The following is a 19,230-nucleotide window of genomic DNA, read 5'->3' as shown; positions in this document are numbered from 1 at the left end:
TATGCAACTCCAAACATACAGCAGGATAATCGAACAGCGCCTCGACACATCCCTTCTCCTCCACGCTCCTCCTCATTATACCCCATCAGCGACTTTGACCGCTCATTATTAGCTCTCTCGGCTGTTCATCATTCATTAGTGTCAGGTGAGATCGCTCGGTAAACTGATGAACTTCAAAGAGTTTGGATTGCAGTCTCATGAGGAAACAAATTAAGTCAAAGTCAATATGTCTTCCCGCTCCTTTCCCCAGGGACGTATGTGACGCAAGTGACAGCCACAGATGCAGACGACCCGACATATGGAAACAGTGCCAGAGTGGTTTACAGCATCCTCCACGGCCAGCCGTACTTCTCTGTTGATCCTAAAACAGGTAAAGTACCTTATCCCTTCCTGATTTATGTGACACAAAAGTGATTTAGTCAGTGTAAAGTTCACAATCATCTACACATTTACGAGTCAACAATAACTACCTCTGTTTCTTTGTGCACCTGGTGCAGTGACATAAGTTATTTCGGCCATTAGTCCTGTAATATATGTATGATTGAGTGTGTTCTAAACCGGTCATTCCCAAAGAATATATACGCAGGAGATTTTATTAGGGTAGCCAAACAAATTTGCATAAATTCTTCCATAGTCTTTTATTTATTATTTATATCTGCACTACCCCTTTGAGTCACATAAGGTTGTTTGCATTGTTGTGTGATAATTATGGCCTACTTATAACATTGAATCTGAAAGGCTAGCTTTGTGTTTGTTATACTGATGAGAGGGGGAAAATACAAGAGCCTGTTAACTAATTGAGTCGCGATGGTTTGTCATTTTTTTAAAAAGTGGGTCCCTAGACAATACGTTTAAGGAACACAGTTCTGCACAATGTGGTGTGGAGCAGTGCAAGCATATATCATGAGAATAAAACTGGTCCTAGAATTGACCCCACAAACTCTGATCTCAAAAACACCAATGACTTTCTGAATCTTTTCTGCGAGGATACTGAGTAGTCAGTGTTGTGTAGAGTTAGCCAGCAAACCGCTATAGCTGGTAGCTTGAATTGAAACGACAATGACAATGACCGGTGCTGCGTTACAAACACACGTTGCCGGTGTAGGCGGCCGGTGTCGTAGGAGGGAAATGGCAGTAAAAAAGGTTGCAGAGTCGCAGCATGGCGGGGTGAGGCATACGACTGCTAAAAAACCCTGCTTAATCTGAAACACCTTCACACCACCAGTGTTCGCCGGCAGTGGGCTGCTGTTGGCTCCCTATCTGGGGCAGTTCAAAGCATACGGAAATAGGTTCACATGTGGCAGATACGGTGGAATCTGTTGCTGATTACACCGCTCATCCCTGAGCTTTACAGAGCGCGTACTGTGACTGTATTTCAAACTGATGCTGGGGAGGAAAAAAAAATCAAAGTGTTAAAGTACATGTTTGCCCTGCTGGGCCTGCATATATCTCCAAACGCACATCAGCAACGGGAGTAAACACTGCAAGGAAAAGGTGAACAAGGGAAGGGGGTGACAACAACATGCTGAAATCTCCCTGCATGCTACAGAATTATTCATCTCAGAGACAGACACCACCCTTGTCCAAAAACAAATTGAATTGATTTTGTGTCCACACATGTTAGGGGTCTGCCGATCAAATTGTACATCCTCACATCCTCACTGTATTAAATGGAAAAAAAAGCGGAGGGAAAAAGTGCAGACCCACCTAGCTGCCCACTTCCTTTTAGCCTGCCAACCTCCCACTGACCTAGCTATTAATCTGCAGTACAAACGCTCTCTGATCTCAGGGTCTCTGATCCTCAAGTGAATCATTATATGGCTCCTCCAGAGTTCCCTATTGAATGTCAAGCGTCTCCAGTTTGTGAAATGACCTCTATTTTAGCCTTGGTGAGAGCCGCACAAGCAGCTTCTTCCTGGGGAGTGAGCTCCTTGGGTGGAAATACATTGTGCATTTTGAGGAAAATTGTGCAATTGGCATCAAATATATTTCAAAGGATTATATGTTTACCATGTCTTCCCTTGTGTCTTTTTTTTATCCCACTATCTCTATCGCTCACTCTCTTCTTCGCTCCCTCTACGTCTCTCTCCTTTATTATCTCTATTTCCTATTAATCTTGCTGTACACCAGGTGTTATAAAGACAGCCTTGCCCAATATGGACAGAGAGGTGAAGGAACAGTACCAGGTATTAATCCAGGCCAAGGACATGGGGGGCCAGCTGGGGGGGCTGGCCGGGACCACCACCATCAACATCACCCTCAGCGACGTCAACGATAATCCGCCTAGGTTCTCTAAAAGTGAGTGCCCTTTTGTTGATTTCTAAAACAATATTAATGCAGATGACCTCACGCAGGTTCACTCATTTTATGATCGGGGAATAAACACTGTGCAATTACAACAGGGCAGGGGGTGTTCATCATGTCTACTCCCTGTAATTGGTTTTCATTATTTGTCATTATGTGCTGTCGTAAGCAAACGCTGTTTATTTAACATGATTGCATCTACATACTGCTGGCGAATAAAGCAGGATTGGTGTTATGTCGCTCATGGGGCGCCCTTCTATATTTAGATCAGGTTTGAGCAGGATGGTGCTGCACCAGGGATTGAGTCAGTGTATTTAAACACTGTATTTCATCCGGTATTTTGAATAAGCTGCTAAACCAGATTAATTCGATTGTACCGTTCACCGGGTCATGTAAAAAGCCAAGTAGGGAAAAAAAATATACTGTAAATACGTCGATCTGTAAAAGCGTCTCTGCTTATACTCAGCATAACGGTTAAATTGTGTGCAGAACATGTACTCCAAATCAGCAAGTGTACAACAGGAAAGCAAAATGCTGCTCTGTATAAGGATGCAGTCTCTTCAGGTATTGTGAGGCGACACCGAGTGGTCTCCTCTGAATTTAAATACAGGCAGTCTGACGGTCAAGCTCCTGTGGCTGTGGGGAAAAGATGATATTTCCATAATGCTGTCACAGCACAGAGGTGTGGGCCAAGTATGGCGGCTCCTCTGCCCCGTCCCAAATCCTCCCTTTGTCGCCTTCTCTCTTCTATCTATAGAGGGCTTACAGGTTAGAACATAACAAGAAGATGCATGTGTTGTTGCCATCCTGGTGGACCTCATCAGATGATTCAGTTTACTTATGTTATTGCTGCATGGATCCATCCCACATCTGTCTTTTCTATAAATCCCCCCCCCCCTCTAGTTATTATAGATGAAGTATTTGTAAACCATCAATCCTCTCATGGCACCAGATGTGAACGCCTGTAGTGGTCATGACTAATAGGGGTGTATATGTCTCACTGCTTGTGGCTTTGTTGAATTATCAGAGACGATAGTGAACCCACTGACAGCGCCATTTAAGGGGAGAGGCTAATACATGGTTTTTCATGCACTGATCAATTTTGAGATTTTGGACTGTTTTGCTTCCATAACACGACTTCTTTCAGACTAGTGGAGAGAAACATTCCAAAATACTTTTTACTACTTTGTATATTTCTGTCTGTAGTTTTCGCCAAAACTGACCTGGAGTGTTGTAATACAAATATATTTGTCTTAATGTAAGTAATCAACTGGGGAAGTGTCATGATGATATCTCTAGCTCTTACATACACCACATTTCTGAGGGTTGTTACTGAGGGGTGTGTTCATATATCATTCATAGCTTTATTCAAGTGTTTATTGTTGTTTATTATAAGGGCTGTTGGATGCATTTTCTGATTCATGGAGTGAGACAATTTGTGTAATATGTCAACAAAATGAAACAAGAGATTTTAAACCTTGTTTCATCCAATGTTTGGAAGCGTATCCAAATTAGCACATACATAGTAAGACAATGCCTCATTTGCATATTTCAACATGTAATTTGAGAAAACTGGAATAATTGTCACAGTTCAGCTCCACACCCTCCTCACTCTTATTGTCAGTCACTCCCTCCTCATTAGTCTAAACTCCCTTCACCTGTTCACTGACCTGCCTCTGATCAGTAATCAAGCCCCTATATAGACTCCTGCCTCCCAGACACATTTGCCAGATTGTTCTTCGGTTCTATGCCAGACTCTCCAGCACACTCTCACAGACTGATCTCCTGTTACCGACCCTGCCTGCCCCTGTTCTACCTGCCTTGCCTGACTCCCGGTAAACCCACCAGCCTTCTGATCCTGTTTTACTCTGCCTGCCGTATCTGGAAACCCTGCCTGCCCCTGTTTTACCCGCCTTGCCTGACTCCCGGTAAACCCACCAGCCTTCTGATCCTGATCCTGTTTTACTCTCCCCGCCGTATCTGGAAACCCTGCCTGCCCCTGTTTTACCCGCCTTGCTTGACTCCCGGTAAACCCACTAGCCTTCTGATCCTGACCCAGTTTAAACTCTGTCTGCTGTTATCGAAGTTTGTAATAAAAGGTCAAAGATCCCTGGAATCCTGTGTGTTGCATTTGGGTCCATATACAACCAGTTACAATAATAATTGTTTAAATATGAGTAATAAACTGGGGAGTTTCCATAGAGGTGTATATACAGTATATATATTTATATCTTTCACCCCATTCATCTGGGGTGTCTGCCCTTAACAGCTGTTTGTTAATTTCTCTTCAACAGCAGCTCCCCGTTTTGGCACTGGCGCTGTGTCCTGTCTTTCAAAGGACATGAACCTTTAAAAGACTTTTGAAATGAATGCATGTCCTTGAAAGTACTTGATTATTTATTGAAATCACGGCAGCCAAATTCATCCGTTTGCCTCAGCTCACCTCTCAAAATCCTAGGATCAACAGTGAGGGAAAAGCTCAGATCCACAGTAAAATTGAGGAATAACAAATGAGAGGGAGTGCAATGACATGGTGTAGCGTAAAGTATCGTACTCATTAGAAACATATTTTATTCTCCAATAACCTAAGCAAAGGCTGGTATTTTGGTCTTGACTCTGTACCTATATTTGGGTCCTCCAACGTTAAATGTCTCTGCCAAGCAGCTTCCCTTGTCACACTGAGTGCCTCGACACTCTTATTGTAGACATGTATGTTCAAGTTCATCCATCTCCAACTTTGATGCTATTTTATGTCAAGCAGCACGATCCTCAGAAGGAGCTTCAAAGAGACTCGTACACACGTTTCTCTCCTGCACACAGCCGTCCCCATTCGTAGGGTTTGTTTGTCACATCAGGGCCAAATGAATCAAATTCCAAGAAACAAATCTTTTTTTTTTTTTTTTTCTAGAACTGGATGTGGCTGATTCTCTGTTGCTGCAGCAGAGGAATGTGTTGAGTGTGTTAAATTAATGTTAACAATATAGTGAAGGATTGTGGGCGCTACACTGAGTTTGAGGAATTCATTCACAGCGAATAGTCCCAAATACACGTGTGTAACCTTTTGATATGGCACCAGTTTCAGAATAAATGTTCTGGCACATTGAAGTCCCTAACATTTCCTGAACTGACAAGATGGAGTGCTAAAATGAGGGATGTAAAACATTCCAAGTCCTTAGAATCATTTCAACACTATCATAGTGTTTTACTGGATTGCCAGCGGCATCACCGTGATGCCACCAGGTGTTCTCACTGGATTTGTAGTGCAAAAGTTTTCCCGTCTCTGGCATGAGCAGATGCTATTGTTCAAACAGCTAGCCGTTTCAGAGAGTGAAGTGCAGAAAAAAAAGATGAATTCCCACCCATTGTCTGATGTAAGTGATAATCAATCAATCCACACAGTTTGTTTCGTTGTAGATTTATTCCCTAGTCCTCAGCAGCGCTTGCTGCTGTTGGGAGCATCAGAGCCCCAAGGCTCTTGTGTTTGTAGTACAGGTTGAGCCCTCCAATTACAAGGAGCCGAGCAGCAATGCTGGTCAAACACATTGGCTTTGAATAATGTCCCACAGCCACAGGGCCGACTTCAGACAGAGCATATCAGCTGCTTGCCTATGGGTGATTAAGACCGGTGTGTGAGAGAGACTGCATAAAGGACAGAGGATGTGAAGAGCTCAGTATTCCATCCGATGTCGAGTGATAATAAGTCCAGTCTGATGTTTGTTTGCCGACAGGTTTCTTCCACCTACGAGTTCCCGAGTCTTCTTCAGTGGGATCCGCTGTCGGCAGAATCAAAGCCCATGACTTGGACGTCGGGAGAAACGCCGAAGTAGAGTACACCATTGTGCCAGGTGACGGAGGCACCATGTTTGACATCACCACCAATGAACACAACCAAGAAGGGATCATCATTCTCAGAAGGGTAAGGAGCCTCAGCAACTAAGACAAACATATGCTGTGAATTCTCATAGAAACCTGTATTCATTGTTATGAATACAACATGAACAAATACAAACTGCTCACTAATATAAAAGATTGTGAAATTACCTGCAGGCAACAGTAACGGTCAGGCCACACTCACCACTTTTCTGCTCTGGGTTTCTGTTTTTAATGAACAAAGTAGCTTACATCTGGATGTCCAAAAACCGGCAGGTAACAGGTTATAATCAAAATGCTGAACACTGTGGGAAACTAAACACAAAGTACGAGGCAGGAACATAAAGATCAGCAACGGATGCAGACAACCTGACACTGAAACACAAGGACTCAATACACAAGAGGCTCAGCAACTAATGAACCACGAGTGTGGTCGAAAACAGGAGGGAAAAGACAAAGACAGGAAATGAAAACAAACATGAGGAGAGTTACTTTCAAAATAAAACAGGAAACGGAGTAAACAAAAACCCAAGATCAGGACATTATGAAAAGATGATTGTGCATTACAACAATGGGAACTTTAATTCACTTTGATCCTTCTAGAAATATGTCATGAGTGCAATATTATGATACATTATAACACACTTTATAATATGTCTTGACTATTGTTACAAAGCATTATGAATATCTATGATGGCTTTAACTATGATTAGCAATATTATAAGCAGTATGTTTATGCATTATAGCCTTGGGAGTCATAAAAAGTGCAACCTTTTTTTCCTAATTTAATATTCAGGAAGTATTATGTTTGTCAATGTCATTGCACATACCCATGGGAGAGAGGGGGTGTTAACTTAAAACACATGAAATACATTTATATTCAAGCTCAATGCAAAATATATATGCAAAACAGCGCCGTATGGGCTCCATGAAACATAAATAAATCACATCACATCTTGACAGCAACATAGCGAGTGATGTCAGTAGACATCAACATTGACATCATAGGACAAAACAATGGAGGAAGCACCGCTTGGAAATAGATCCTGGAATAAATAAAATGAGATGGCCTATATGATAAAATATATTCTAACGTGTGTGCAGGTAGCACTTCCTTGTGTTACATAAAGCTGTACCAGCAGGACACTTGGCAGATGCCAGGGTTGGACCTGTGATCTCTGTTGTGTGATGTTGCTCGTGTCCTTGCTGTCCGTGCCTTAAAGCACAGCTCAGGGCAACGGCGTAGCTCTCTGCGAGTGCCTGTGCTATATAAAGCATTCACTCTGCACGTCAGGGCCCATTTACTATGCCATATGTTCTTTTTCGCTAAATGGATTAATGCATCAAGTGCATGGTGACCCACAGCAAGAGGCCCCGGCCTTTGGTTGCACTCTCTTTGACCCATATAGCATCGGTATCTCATTTTATATCTAACTTTTGCCACACACAGTATTTGTAGGGCTGTAATATCACCTGGCACAAGTGGCACACAGGCACCAGTGATATTAGAGTCATGTATTATTCCGAGCAGAAACCTTTAGAGATCCACCATCTCATTTTCAAGGAGGACCCAAAACTGCCGGAGCTGAGAGGAAAAGGACATTACAGCCGCGGACTAAAATGAGAGGGAGAAATGGAGCGATCCAGCCGGTGCATTGAGTGCTCATCTACTAAATAGCTAGGCTATAATGAGACTTATTATGCATATATATATATATATATATATATATATATATGAGACAACATCATGACCTTATTGTGTCCGTAGGAGTGATTTAATAACCATGTATGGATATTTCATTTGAAATAAACCACTGTGCAGTTTTCTCTAAATAATTCCTTTAATAACTATACTATTTTTAAACTTGGAAACAAGAACAAATAATAATAGAGTAAGCGCGATACAACTGCTTTATGGAAAAGCCAGCTTTCAAAAATGTATTCATGTTGTTTTGGTTTATGAAGTGAAAATCTCTCCATCTCTAGACCGCCTTCCCTTCATTTGTGTTTATTCTGAGCTCTCCTCAGGGTATGGCTGGTTAAAGACGCCAAGATCCATAATATCCAAACCCAATAAATAGAAATATTATTATTACTCTACCCACAGGCTTGACTATAGAGAGCCAGCGTATTATTTCTCTTTGGACATGGAATGCATTGGGCTGGCGGACGGTGGGGGATAATATGCATCTATGAGAGAGTCGCAGTATTTCGTCATTAAGGCTCCAGGAGACTACTTTTAAAAGGCACACCTACTTTTAAGATTGTGATAAGCGTCAAAGCGACACAGAGGGCATGAATAAGATCATTTGCATTAGTGAAGTCATCATTAGACTGACTCCTAAGTGCTCACTGATGTGCGTTTGTTTGCCTCTTGAATCTGTCTGGTTTTAAGCTTTGCACACGAGCCAGGTTGGTGAAAAAGTCAAACTGTAATTTCTCTCTGCCATTTGAAGCCACTGCTAAATAACAGAGCTGCTCGTGCTTCCACGCGTCTACCAGCATGCTATTCAAGTCTGCATCTCTAGAACAGCTGGCACATGTTTGGCTCAGTGTCTCCGAAAGCGCCGCGTAACAGTCGAAGCACAATCACATGAATGCTTTGAAGTTAGTAGGTCTCGCCCACACATCAGACTACACAGGTGCACACATTCGCAATTCCTCGTGTGGTCTGACGATTCCATCACACTCTGCACTGCATTTCCCTTTCGGCAGTATGAGGTCGACCCCTGTGGTGAGTTTAAACGCCATTTGTTGTCGGTGCTATTGAGCTTCAATAGGGGAAAAAAGAAGAAGCTGCGGAGCAATGCAGAGTTTGCATAATGCATCAGCCACGAAATGTCTCTCCGATATGGGAAAAGGAGAAAAATGTTAATGTCAGAAAGTGAGGACTTTTGTAAGCAATGCTGTGATGCGTAGAAGAAATGGATTTATTTTCCGGAATGACTCATCTTCTATTTTTCCCAAAATGCTGTACCTGAAACACTTTCAATGAAAACGTACATGTACATAGAGTATCTCGCCAGAACTTTACGAATCACTCATTCTGCTTTACCGTCATGTCAGCAGTCAATATGTAACAGCAACTATTATTATTTACCATAAGTGGATACATCATTTAATTAGTTTAATCATTTAAGTTTCCGTCACAATGAGTGGTATGTTAGAAAATATCTGTATCACCAAACTTTCTTGTTTAAAAATAGAGTCCTTCAGACTTCGACGAAAACATTGTAGCTTTCAAACGCAAATTCACTTCTGGAAGATTCTCATTAAATCCCCATTCTTTCATGCAAATTCACCTCTGCACAATACTTTTAAGGAGTGGTAATGCATCATTCTTTTGTCACTTTTGTTTCATTTTGGGAATACAGGGTATATTTCCTCTGATTGCAAAACTTTCCAATTCTATCTGTTCTTCAGTGCGTTTCTGATGTAAGTGTCTCAAATATTATTTTTGGGAGAGTGCAAATCTGCATTTGTTTTGGGTTTTTTCAGACGTAACAGACTGAGGTATTTGTTAACTGGTACATTTTTAGTACATGCCCCAGCGCACAAAGGTGTGTGATCCTTTGATCCCCAAAAATATGCAGCTCAGTGAGTAATTGATTCCCTGCTCAGTGTAAAAGCTGCCTCGGGATGCTCCGTGCATGTGCATGAACATATGCCAAAGTATGTGTGTAAATCACGTATGCGCGCGTCCATATATTATATGCACTTAATGTGATCATAAGCACGGCTATAGATCATCATATAGCGACCTTCTCATTGGTGCTAATGGAATAACAGAATGAGACAAGAAGCAATTATGATGTTAATGAGGACAGTTATTTGTTTACATCGTGTATACCCTCAATGGATGGCGAGGATGCATCTTTCCTCCCATTGTTTTCCTCGCAGTGTTTGATATACTGCCATATAGCAGCCAGGCAGCATGATGTATTCCCTGCAGTGGTAAGCTACCGCACAAAGGCATCGTCTACGGGGGATACTCTGAGCCCCCTTAACTGACCAAGCCTTCCCACCGCAGTGTAATTTACGAAACAACATGTGCCTCTACGCGTGTGGGATTGTGATATTAGCAGGACATGGACGGAGTGAGATAGGGAGAGGAGAAAGGATGAGCTGTGCCTTGGAAAGGTGTGGGGAGCTGGAGATGAAGCCTTTAGTTTTTTCACGGTGTTCCAAGAATACTGACCCACCCACAGACTTGTCTCATTTCAGATTGGTGGAATATCCCCAGAGACAGATGTGCAAATGCGTGCAGACGTTCCATCTCCCTCCCTTGCTCTGTGTCTCTCTTTTGACTTCCCTCCCTTGCACCGACGTTGAAAATAAATAAATAAAATAAAACCCACAGCGGGACGGAGACGAAAGCCACATTGTACACCGAGCACAGTTTGGCAGACCCAAAATTAGAGACTCCGGAATGTTGGTTATGATAAGAGGATCAGGCTGAGTAATGGGTTCAAAGGATGATCATCTGTTTCCCAGTCTGACGATACAGGGGGAGAGGAAAAAAAGAGTCACCGAGGCATGGAGGGGGGTTTGCACATCCCATCTGCAAAACATAGGATTACGGGAGACAATAGGTAAATCCACCAGTGAATTCCCAGGAAAACGTGCAGACAAATGTGTGCACACAGAGCGTCGTGCTACTCGTGAACCACTACAATACATACAGTTTACGGACAGCGATAGCACTCCCACATGTTGGCAGCATCGCCATGATAACCTTGGGTTGTGTTGGTAAAATCATTTTTAGTCAGATGAAATGTCATTTGTCCATTTGCATGTTTATTCGCCTCCTCCTGGGAGAAGAAGAGATGGCAGATATGCGTAATTGAAATGTGCTGTTCTCGGCCTAGAGGAACGGCTTTGTTTAATGGCAGCATGTGTGGCATAATATTTGCTGGCTCACATTCAGGGAATCCATTTTCAAACGGGACTATCTCCTCCCTGTACAAACTGAATGCCCCCAGCGGCCACAGTGCATTGAATGAAGAGCATCTGCTGCAGACCTCTGGCACTGCCTCCAAATCCGTTGCCCCAGAGGGGTTCAGAAAAACATTGTAGAGAAGGGCAGGTGACTTGTGTTGTGCAAAGGGCTGCACTCACAAATCAACCACTGGTTTAATCTAGCATTTAAAGGTGAAATATTTAATGGAAGTCATACATACAGTAGTCTCTGTTATACAGCAAACAGCGAATGAGACAAGAAGCAAGGGAGAGATGTCTGACTCAACCAGAAACTACATTAAAATGTTTCAGCACCATGGACAGAGACAGAAAGGCAGTCTGAAGGGTTCAGAACAATGGAAGGAGACAACTAAATATGTTATAATAACCATCATTATTAAATGCTAAATTGATAGTTAATTCAATTGTAGTTATTAGCGATCCAGATAATATTTGACTGTTTACAAACACATTATTAACCAAGTGTTACAGCTATTTCGTCCATCAATCTATGTAAAGTTTATAGATGTTTAATAATTTCTTAGCCAAATGATTTGTAAACCTCTAACATCAAAAAATAGTTGCTGCAGTAGATGAACAGTTGTAATGTGTGCAACAAGAAAGAAAATAGTTCCGACATAAAACTGCTCACAGCAAGATGTTGGTGCCATATAGTCCCATTGTATTGCAGAGGCTGATATCTCAAAAACTAGGCAGCTCGCACCAAAACAATCTAGATTGATGAATAGCACAACAGGTAAGAGGGGATGTAAATACATTGATTTTGGGGTGAACTCACCCTTTAAAATAACATAAAATATAGCATTACTAATAATTAGTAAACATTATCAGTAAAATATCCATAAACTAAATGTGAATTCAAGTTTGGTGACACACTTAGAAAAGTGGCCTATTATTCATCCAGCTTGCATGAGGTGACATTTTTTCCCTCGCTTCCAAAGTACAGCACATCCCGTTGATTAATGTTGTAGTGTTGCATGGCATTTAAGAAAAGAGCTTGTCACCGACAGCGAGCAACACTGATAAACATTTGCATCCGCAACAAAATGCCACTAATTGCCCAGATTGCCGTAGCTCAAACGTGGCCCTACTTAGACTTCCCTGAAGTCAGAGCCATTGGCAGTATCGAGGCAAGATGCCCTTTTCATCTTCCCTGCCATCAATTAAGGACTTAATTTCACTAAAGTCAGACAGTGACTGCAGTCTAATTTCTCTATCAGAAATGTCATTACTGGGCTCTTTGAACAGTAAATCATTTCAGAGAACGGAAGCTGTTACTGCCTTTCAATCGTGATGAGACACTTGCAGGCTGCAAAAAAAAAAGTAATGTTCAAATGACAAAAGTAATGAACAAATGGCTAACTTGACTGAGGGCCAGAAAACAGCAAAGGAATGTTGGTTTAATACAAAAACAGCAGTGGGCTCGAGTGTAATACAGCTCACAGCTCACACAAGGACACATCCATGCATTGTAAAATGACAAAACGTCCTTACCTTGTGAAAGTGGGTTGTATAATCTCTAAATTGCCAAAGGGTGAATGCAATATATAAAACTGATAGCATTAAGAGCTCATCCGGCAGCACGATACCAACGGAGCCTTGCTCACAGATAGGGGTTGAATCTAATCTATTGATTATAGGGCTGAATGTTCCAGTGGGAGGCGAAATGAGTTATTCCAGGCCCCGGTGTGAAAGGGAGGTGAAAGAAGGAGACGAGAAGGGAACAATACCTGAGAACAACAGGACGTCCAGCTGCCCAACACGGATGAATAACACCTCACTGAGCAACCAAGCAGGGAGCAATGTGTGTGTGTGTGCATTTCTTTATGTGTGGTGTGTGTATTTGAGTGAATTAGTACAAAGAGGGGAAAAGAGGCGGCTGAGGTGGTGCTCGGAGTCGACAAAGTGCCTTCTCTCTGGCGGCCTGGGGAGGCGTGGGTGTAATAGATTAAACCAGTGTCTCGGGGCTCATCCCATGGCTAACCCTGCCCTATTAAGAGTGGCAGCGCAAGTCTTTCACAGTCACTCCACTCCACTGCAGTGTGGACAGGGCTGCTGGCAAGGCTCTCAGATGGCACTCCACTGTTGTGAGTACTCGGAGGGGGTGGGTGGGGGGGGGAGGGGAGGAGATGCCTCGAGGCAGCCAAGGACACAAACCCATGTGACTGATGGCAGCACAATAAAGTGAACATCGCCTCTCCACAGTGCTAGGACCCCCCAAGTATTCAGAGGGACAACAAATCACTCTCTGGGGCATGTAAGCTTTTCTCTGCTGCTGATAAGCTCATTGTGCTCCGTGGTCAGTTGACTGCTTATGGCGCAATGATGGCCAGAGGTCTTTAGCATTCTTCTGCATGGCAGGATCTTGTTGAACTGTCAGTCAACGGCCGCAGTGACCTTATAAAGAAGGCACTCATACGCAACAGAACAAGCTGAGCTAGACTCAAACCACTGAGTCACAATGGCTTATCTCAAAATCTCAGCGGGATTTTTTTCACCTTGAAACGGCTTTGCATCCCAGAAAATAACTTGTTTCGCTTATCGGGCGTTGTTGGGTCTATTGGTGCTTGCTGCAAGCCAACAGGCAAATCATTAGCTTCCGGATGATGGGTGCGATCGTGTGGGATCAGGAGGGTTTTGGCCTCGCTGGAATTAAGCATCCAGACGCTGCCCTAATGTGGCTGTGTGGAGGAATGTGCTAGCTCACGCGGCTGCAATTAGAAATGCCCGATATTGTTTGGCATGTCTGGCTGAGCTTTGGTTTATTCTCAGAGGATAAATCGTGTGAGTGGGTGTTAATGATTCATACGTGGTATTGTAAGAATATAATTCTGTGGTAAATGGATTCGAGACTACTCTGCACATCACAGATTAAACACTTGCATTATTTTTCCACCTTATTTAATCTCTTCAAGTAATACCTGTGTTCAGCACAAACAAATGAAATCAGCCTGCTAATGACTCGCTGGGGTGTGATAATGATTCTTCAAGGGGAAAGGCTCGCTTTACCCGTTGCTGTTGGCAGAAGACTATCACCCATATTGCCGGGCAAGCTTGGCTGAGATTTGAGAAGAGTATTGAACTCTGCTATCCTGACACTGAACTGAACACACAAAGACGGAGAACCTATTCGATATGCACATGTCACCCTGCTTCTCCCATCCCCAAAATAACCAGCAAGCTCAAAAAAAATGAAACAGCTGCAACTAACTGCAGCACGCAGGGAGCAAGCTGTGGGGGAGCGGACCAGAAACAGACCTTAGTATCAAGTCAGAAACAGATTTACCTTCATGGATTTCCTCTTAGCACATCATCATCAACTGGCACATCCATTGTTCAGTATTCACAAGTGTAAGTCTGACAATTTTATTGTGTTTGAAGCGAAATACTGTACCTGCGAGACTGCGATGCCCTGATTAGTCCCCCCCCCGTTATGAATTAACAAATTCCCTTGGAACATAACAGGTTCAACTGGCAGGGAAAAAAAAAAAAAAAGTTCCTTCATTCAGTATCACTGCCAGTGCAATGAAGGTGCACATTTACATATCAAAGGGCGCTGCACCATGCCTAGAATTTCAAGTGTGTTCTGTTGTGATGTTGAAGAGCAGCAGCACTGACACGGGAGGAACTCTGTCTGTCCTCCTTACAAATTCCTCCGCTGATACACTTCCTTGTTGCGTCCGCAGTAACACATAAAAGGTGCAACACAACTGGAGCCGTAATGAGACACTTCAAACGTGTAATTGAACATGCATAGGTGTGTGCAACTTGTTTAAGGATGATACATGTGTGGGTGTGGGTAATACTTACTCATACAGCAGTGGTTCTGAGCGCATAAGTAGGTCATCTTCCAGGAAGGGGGAAGAAAACTCGAAATGAAACATGCAGTCAGAGAATGAAGGGCCGTTTTATTTTTTTTCCCTTTTCTGAGAAATTTCCCTTATGGCCTCCAGATCTGATTTGATTCTCCCCAAGTCAAGCGTTGACACATTAGCACGTCTTCTCATTAACTCTGAGTTTCTCATTACCCCTTCCTGGCCCCATTTTATTCCTAGTTAACAACAGATATCCCAGACATACTTGGACATTGTTGAATCTCAGACACATTAAAAAAAGGCAGTGAAGCTCTCAACATTACTGTTCTACACCTAAACCGGGATATGTAAATGAGTCTGCGAGAAGTGCTTGACAGTTAATCATATGGCTGTCCATGCATTGTTCCAGGGGTGTCAGCAAGGCCACTCTCTCCTCCATCTGCGGAAATGAGCTGCAATGTGTCGTCATCTCTTTTCTTTGCTGCTACTTAATTAAGTTACCTTTAAGAGCAAAAACCTTTCCGTCCAGACTACAGTGTGTACTAAGATGGATAAATATGTCAAATTAACTGCTTTGTGTTCAGTGATGTGATAAATGAGTGTACACAATCATCTGACACAGTTCAGATGTGTGATGTCATTCAGTGCAGAGACTTTTAAGGCCACGTAACCTGGAGGCACACAACTCTTTGGGAAATAGAGAAAATAATCAGTTTGAGTTTGTTGACGCTGTTAGCTTATTAGCTACAGCTAATCAAGGCTCAGCTAAGAATGACTCCCAAGTTAAACTGTTGTATGTATGTACTTTAGTTTTCCTGTCCATTTGAACTAGTATACAGTACTTAAGAAAATAAACCTCATTTTGATTATTTCTAGTCTGGGGTTCATTGGTATCTAATGTATATGTTTCACTAGCAAGCTTTTACTAGCTCTTTAAGCTAGTTATCATTACTAACGATGGAGTTTCAGTGCACAGAGGCTAGCTTTTAATTGCTAGCTATGTAGTTTTAGCTGCTTACTTGGCTCTACAAGCGCGACTTGTACAATACACCAAACCCCTCTTCGCTGGGTTTTCAACAAATGTGTAGCTGTGTTTTGGCTCTGTAATGCTGGATTAGCCTGCTAGCAATTATAGTCAGATCCAGATAACTGCATGAGTCTGACGTGGTGTGACAAGGCTTAAATCGTGTTAACTCAATGCATAGCAGAACACCACTGACCACCTGCACCTAAATAATATTTGTAATGCTCATCTTTTAAATTTAGAATATTATTTATATGCAGTAATTAGTCAAATGTAACTCTTGGATGCAAGTTGTGCTAGCTCAGGGAGAGATTTGTGTCAAAACTGCAGTGTGTGTGAAAAGAGCATTTCCTCATCCCCACTCCACAACACAATGTCCTCCGGCAGCAGACCATTATATACAAATTAGACAGTTATAAAGGTTGAGAGTTTGGGCCTGTATCCCAACTGTGGTGAATGATGCAGCATGTTGGGATGGAAAGCACTGCGTCTCCTCGTCCCCGTGACACGCTGGCTAATGAGGCCTGCGTCATGTACACCTCCTGCTGTCCACCTCACCAGCATCGCCTTCCATCCTCCTCCTCCACCTGTGCGAGGATTTCTGCTGAGCTACGCTGTCCACATGGTGGTTCAGGCACATTATGATGCACAGTGCAAGAGGGCCTCTTATTAGGTAATGATTCATCCATATCGTATTTAATTGGTCCTGGTTTAGAATCACATACATTCCAAACAGTAAAAATGTCTTAATTTAATTATTGACTTTTTTCTTTCTGAGTCCAAAAATCACTCTCTGAGAAGAAAAGTACGTTGAGTTCCTTTTGATGCTGATTTTCCAGCGATTCTGAGCTCAGTAAACTGAGATAATGCTGTACAGTTTAGGCTGCTTTGGAGGTGTAAGTTGGCGGGAAGTCTTTTAGTTTGATTGTGGGGATCAGCATTTGAATGACACCCGCAACGAATTCCATTTTTATACGTGACTGTTGCTTCGGGGAGCTCAGTCTTCTCCGTGTTGTCACTTCTTGAAAGGGACAGAGTGTATTTCCTGTTGAAGGATCTTATAGCTGTGCCTAGCCAGTTGCATCTGGCGCACTGTAATCAAACCAATCATGGTGGTTGATGGTCAATGATTGCTTTCAGATTGGCTTGCCTTCACATAGCTCTCACTTCTTCTTTTTTTTTTCCTGTTACGGACACCTGCTGTAGCAGCAAGACTGTGAAACCATGGAGATGGAGGGGAGACAGAGGGCTCGAGAAGCATCTGCTGCCGCCGTGAAATCACAACCGCATGGCCTCTGATCATTGCTAGTGGTTGGACTCTAATTAGATCCCTAATTCATGTGCATTTAATTTGGAAAGACGACTGGCCGTGTTTATCTTGCCTCAAAAGAAAAACTTTCCTCCAGTGCACCACCCCTCTCACACTGTCTCTTAACATAAGGACGATTCGCTGAGTCGTTACCAGCTGTTTTCAGTCGGTGTCCTTTGCAACAACTTGCCAGAGGAGCCCAAGTCCTGGGGCGGGAAGATAGCATTGCTGCCATAGTGGTTACATGTTAGTCAATTTGAAATACACAGAAAGGAAAGTCTCTCATGTGACTGCGGGGCAGCAGAGCGTGACCGACGGCAAGCTCGTCAAGTAAAGTCGGTCACACATGAGAGGGCAGGAGACGGGCAGGAGCGCGAACACGGGTGTCACTGCCGTCCGATGTTTACACCTCAGCTGCAGACATGCCGAGGATTCACATTCCACCCCTCGCCTCTGACTAATTGACCCTGAGCTGATATGTCAGGAGCTTGAGGAGGTAGAACATATGAACCCCGAAGCTCTTGTTGGGAGACGTCTTGTAAAGGGGCGTAGTTCTTGCTGAACCGAGAAAGAGCAGCTTGACTTGTGTGTGTGTGTGTGTGTGTGTGTGTGTGTGTGTGTGTGTGGGGGGGCTCTACGGCCAGGTTGAAAACAATGCTATTTCAATGTATTTTGAGTGACAACATAAACATTGGAAATCATCCCAGTACTGACATTTATTGGATATGAGGAGGCTGATGTTCACAATTGATTGCAGTTACTCATCCTTGAAAATGCTGACAAAATGAGCAGAGGGCAATCGTGCTGTCAACACGGATGCTCTTGTTCACTTACTGCATTTCTTCAAGTGCTCTTACAGGATGAATGCTACAGAGAAAGTCAATTACAGCAGAAGTGCTCAACTACGACACGATAATTATTTTAAAATGAGCTGTAAAAGCAACATTAACTGGCCTCTTTTTCTGTTTCCCTTTCAAGCCCCTGGACTATGAAAGCAAGAAGGCGTACACCTTTAAGGTAGATGCCTCCAATGTTCATCTGGATCCACGATTCCAAAGCTTTGGGGCCTTCAAAGACACAGCAACGGTGAAGATTAACGTTCTGGATGTGGATGAGCCCCCGGTGTTCAACAGGCCCTCCTATGTGATGGATGTGTACGAGGACACACCCGCGGGCACCATTATTGGAGCGGTGACGGCACAGGATTTAGATGCCAGCAGCAGTCATGTCAGGTAAAGTTAAACTCTTCAGTCTAACACAGTCAACACTTTTAGTAACAACTGTGTTGTACAAGAAAAGTATCAAATTAAATGCCGGAAACATTTACATTATACATTTTTTATAGAAATTAGTTTGAAGAATACATTTTTCCATTGCTGTAGATGGGATAGATAGAAATAGAGAGACTGTCAGAGACCACCGTATAAAGAAGTGTTATGTATTCTTCTATCATCCAGAAGGACTAGATGTTACTCTGGGGTAAATACTGACAGTGAATGAAGTGGATCTGACTGCACATCTTCTTCTCGAGAGGCTTTACTATTGAACGAAATATCCCTCGTTACTCCCGCGAGGATGAAAGCGCTACAGGGAGAAGTACTGTGATACTGCAGCCAGTGATTGAAGGTTTTAGAACTCTAATCCATTCGTCAACGTCTCCAGTCCCCATTCATCGATGTCATCGCGGCTTTAATCTTGAGAGTATTGTCAGCTTTACTCATCAGCGGACTGATCAATCCATGTAGAACGTTTGACATTGTCATTGTCGTGTAAAATCCCGCCTGCATCATCTCTTGGCAGCTCAGGACGTGTTCATGACGTCATGTTGCAGAGACAAAATTATAACTTTGTTAGTGGCCCCATATTTGCATATCTGCAATTTTTAGAGTGCAAATATTATTTGACTTTAGTTTGAGAATGAGCTTCTG

General features: G+C 42.9%; 1 protein-coding gene across 1 annotated transcript in view; it reads left to right on the top strand.

The window, feature by feature from the left end:
- LOC116384874 (cadherin-12-like) overlaps positions 1-19,230 on the top strand; it is a 55,883-nt gene that overhangs the window by 19,515 nt on the left and 17,138 nt on the right. The window contains exons 3-6 of the mRNA XM_031849881.1: positions 251-370; positions 2,131-2,298; positions 6,033-6,220; positions 18,281-18,534. Of these exons, the coding sequence (XP_031705741.1) occupies positions 251-370; positions 2,131-2,298; positions 6,033-6,220; positions 18,281-18,534 (730 nt within the window). The remainder of the gene's footprint in view (positions 1-250; positions 371-2,130; positions 2,299-6,032; positions 6,221-18,280; positions 18,535-19,230) is intronic.

This window comes from Anarrhichthys ocellatus, unplaced genomic scaffold (assembly GCF_004355925.1).
Source record: "Anarrhichthys ocellatus isolate YVR2014 unplaced genomic scaffold, GSC_Weel_1.0 scaffold10, whole genome shotgun sequence".
Lineage (NCBI taxonomy): Eukaryota > Metazoa > Chordata > Actinopteri > Perciformes > Anarhichadidae > Anarrhichthys > Anarrhichthys ocellatus.
This window is presented reverse-complemented; position numbering and strand designations above follow the sequence as displayed.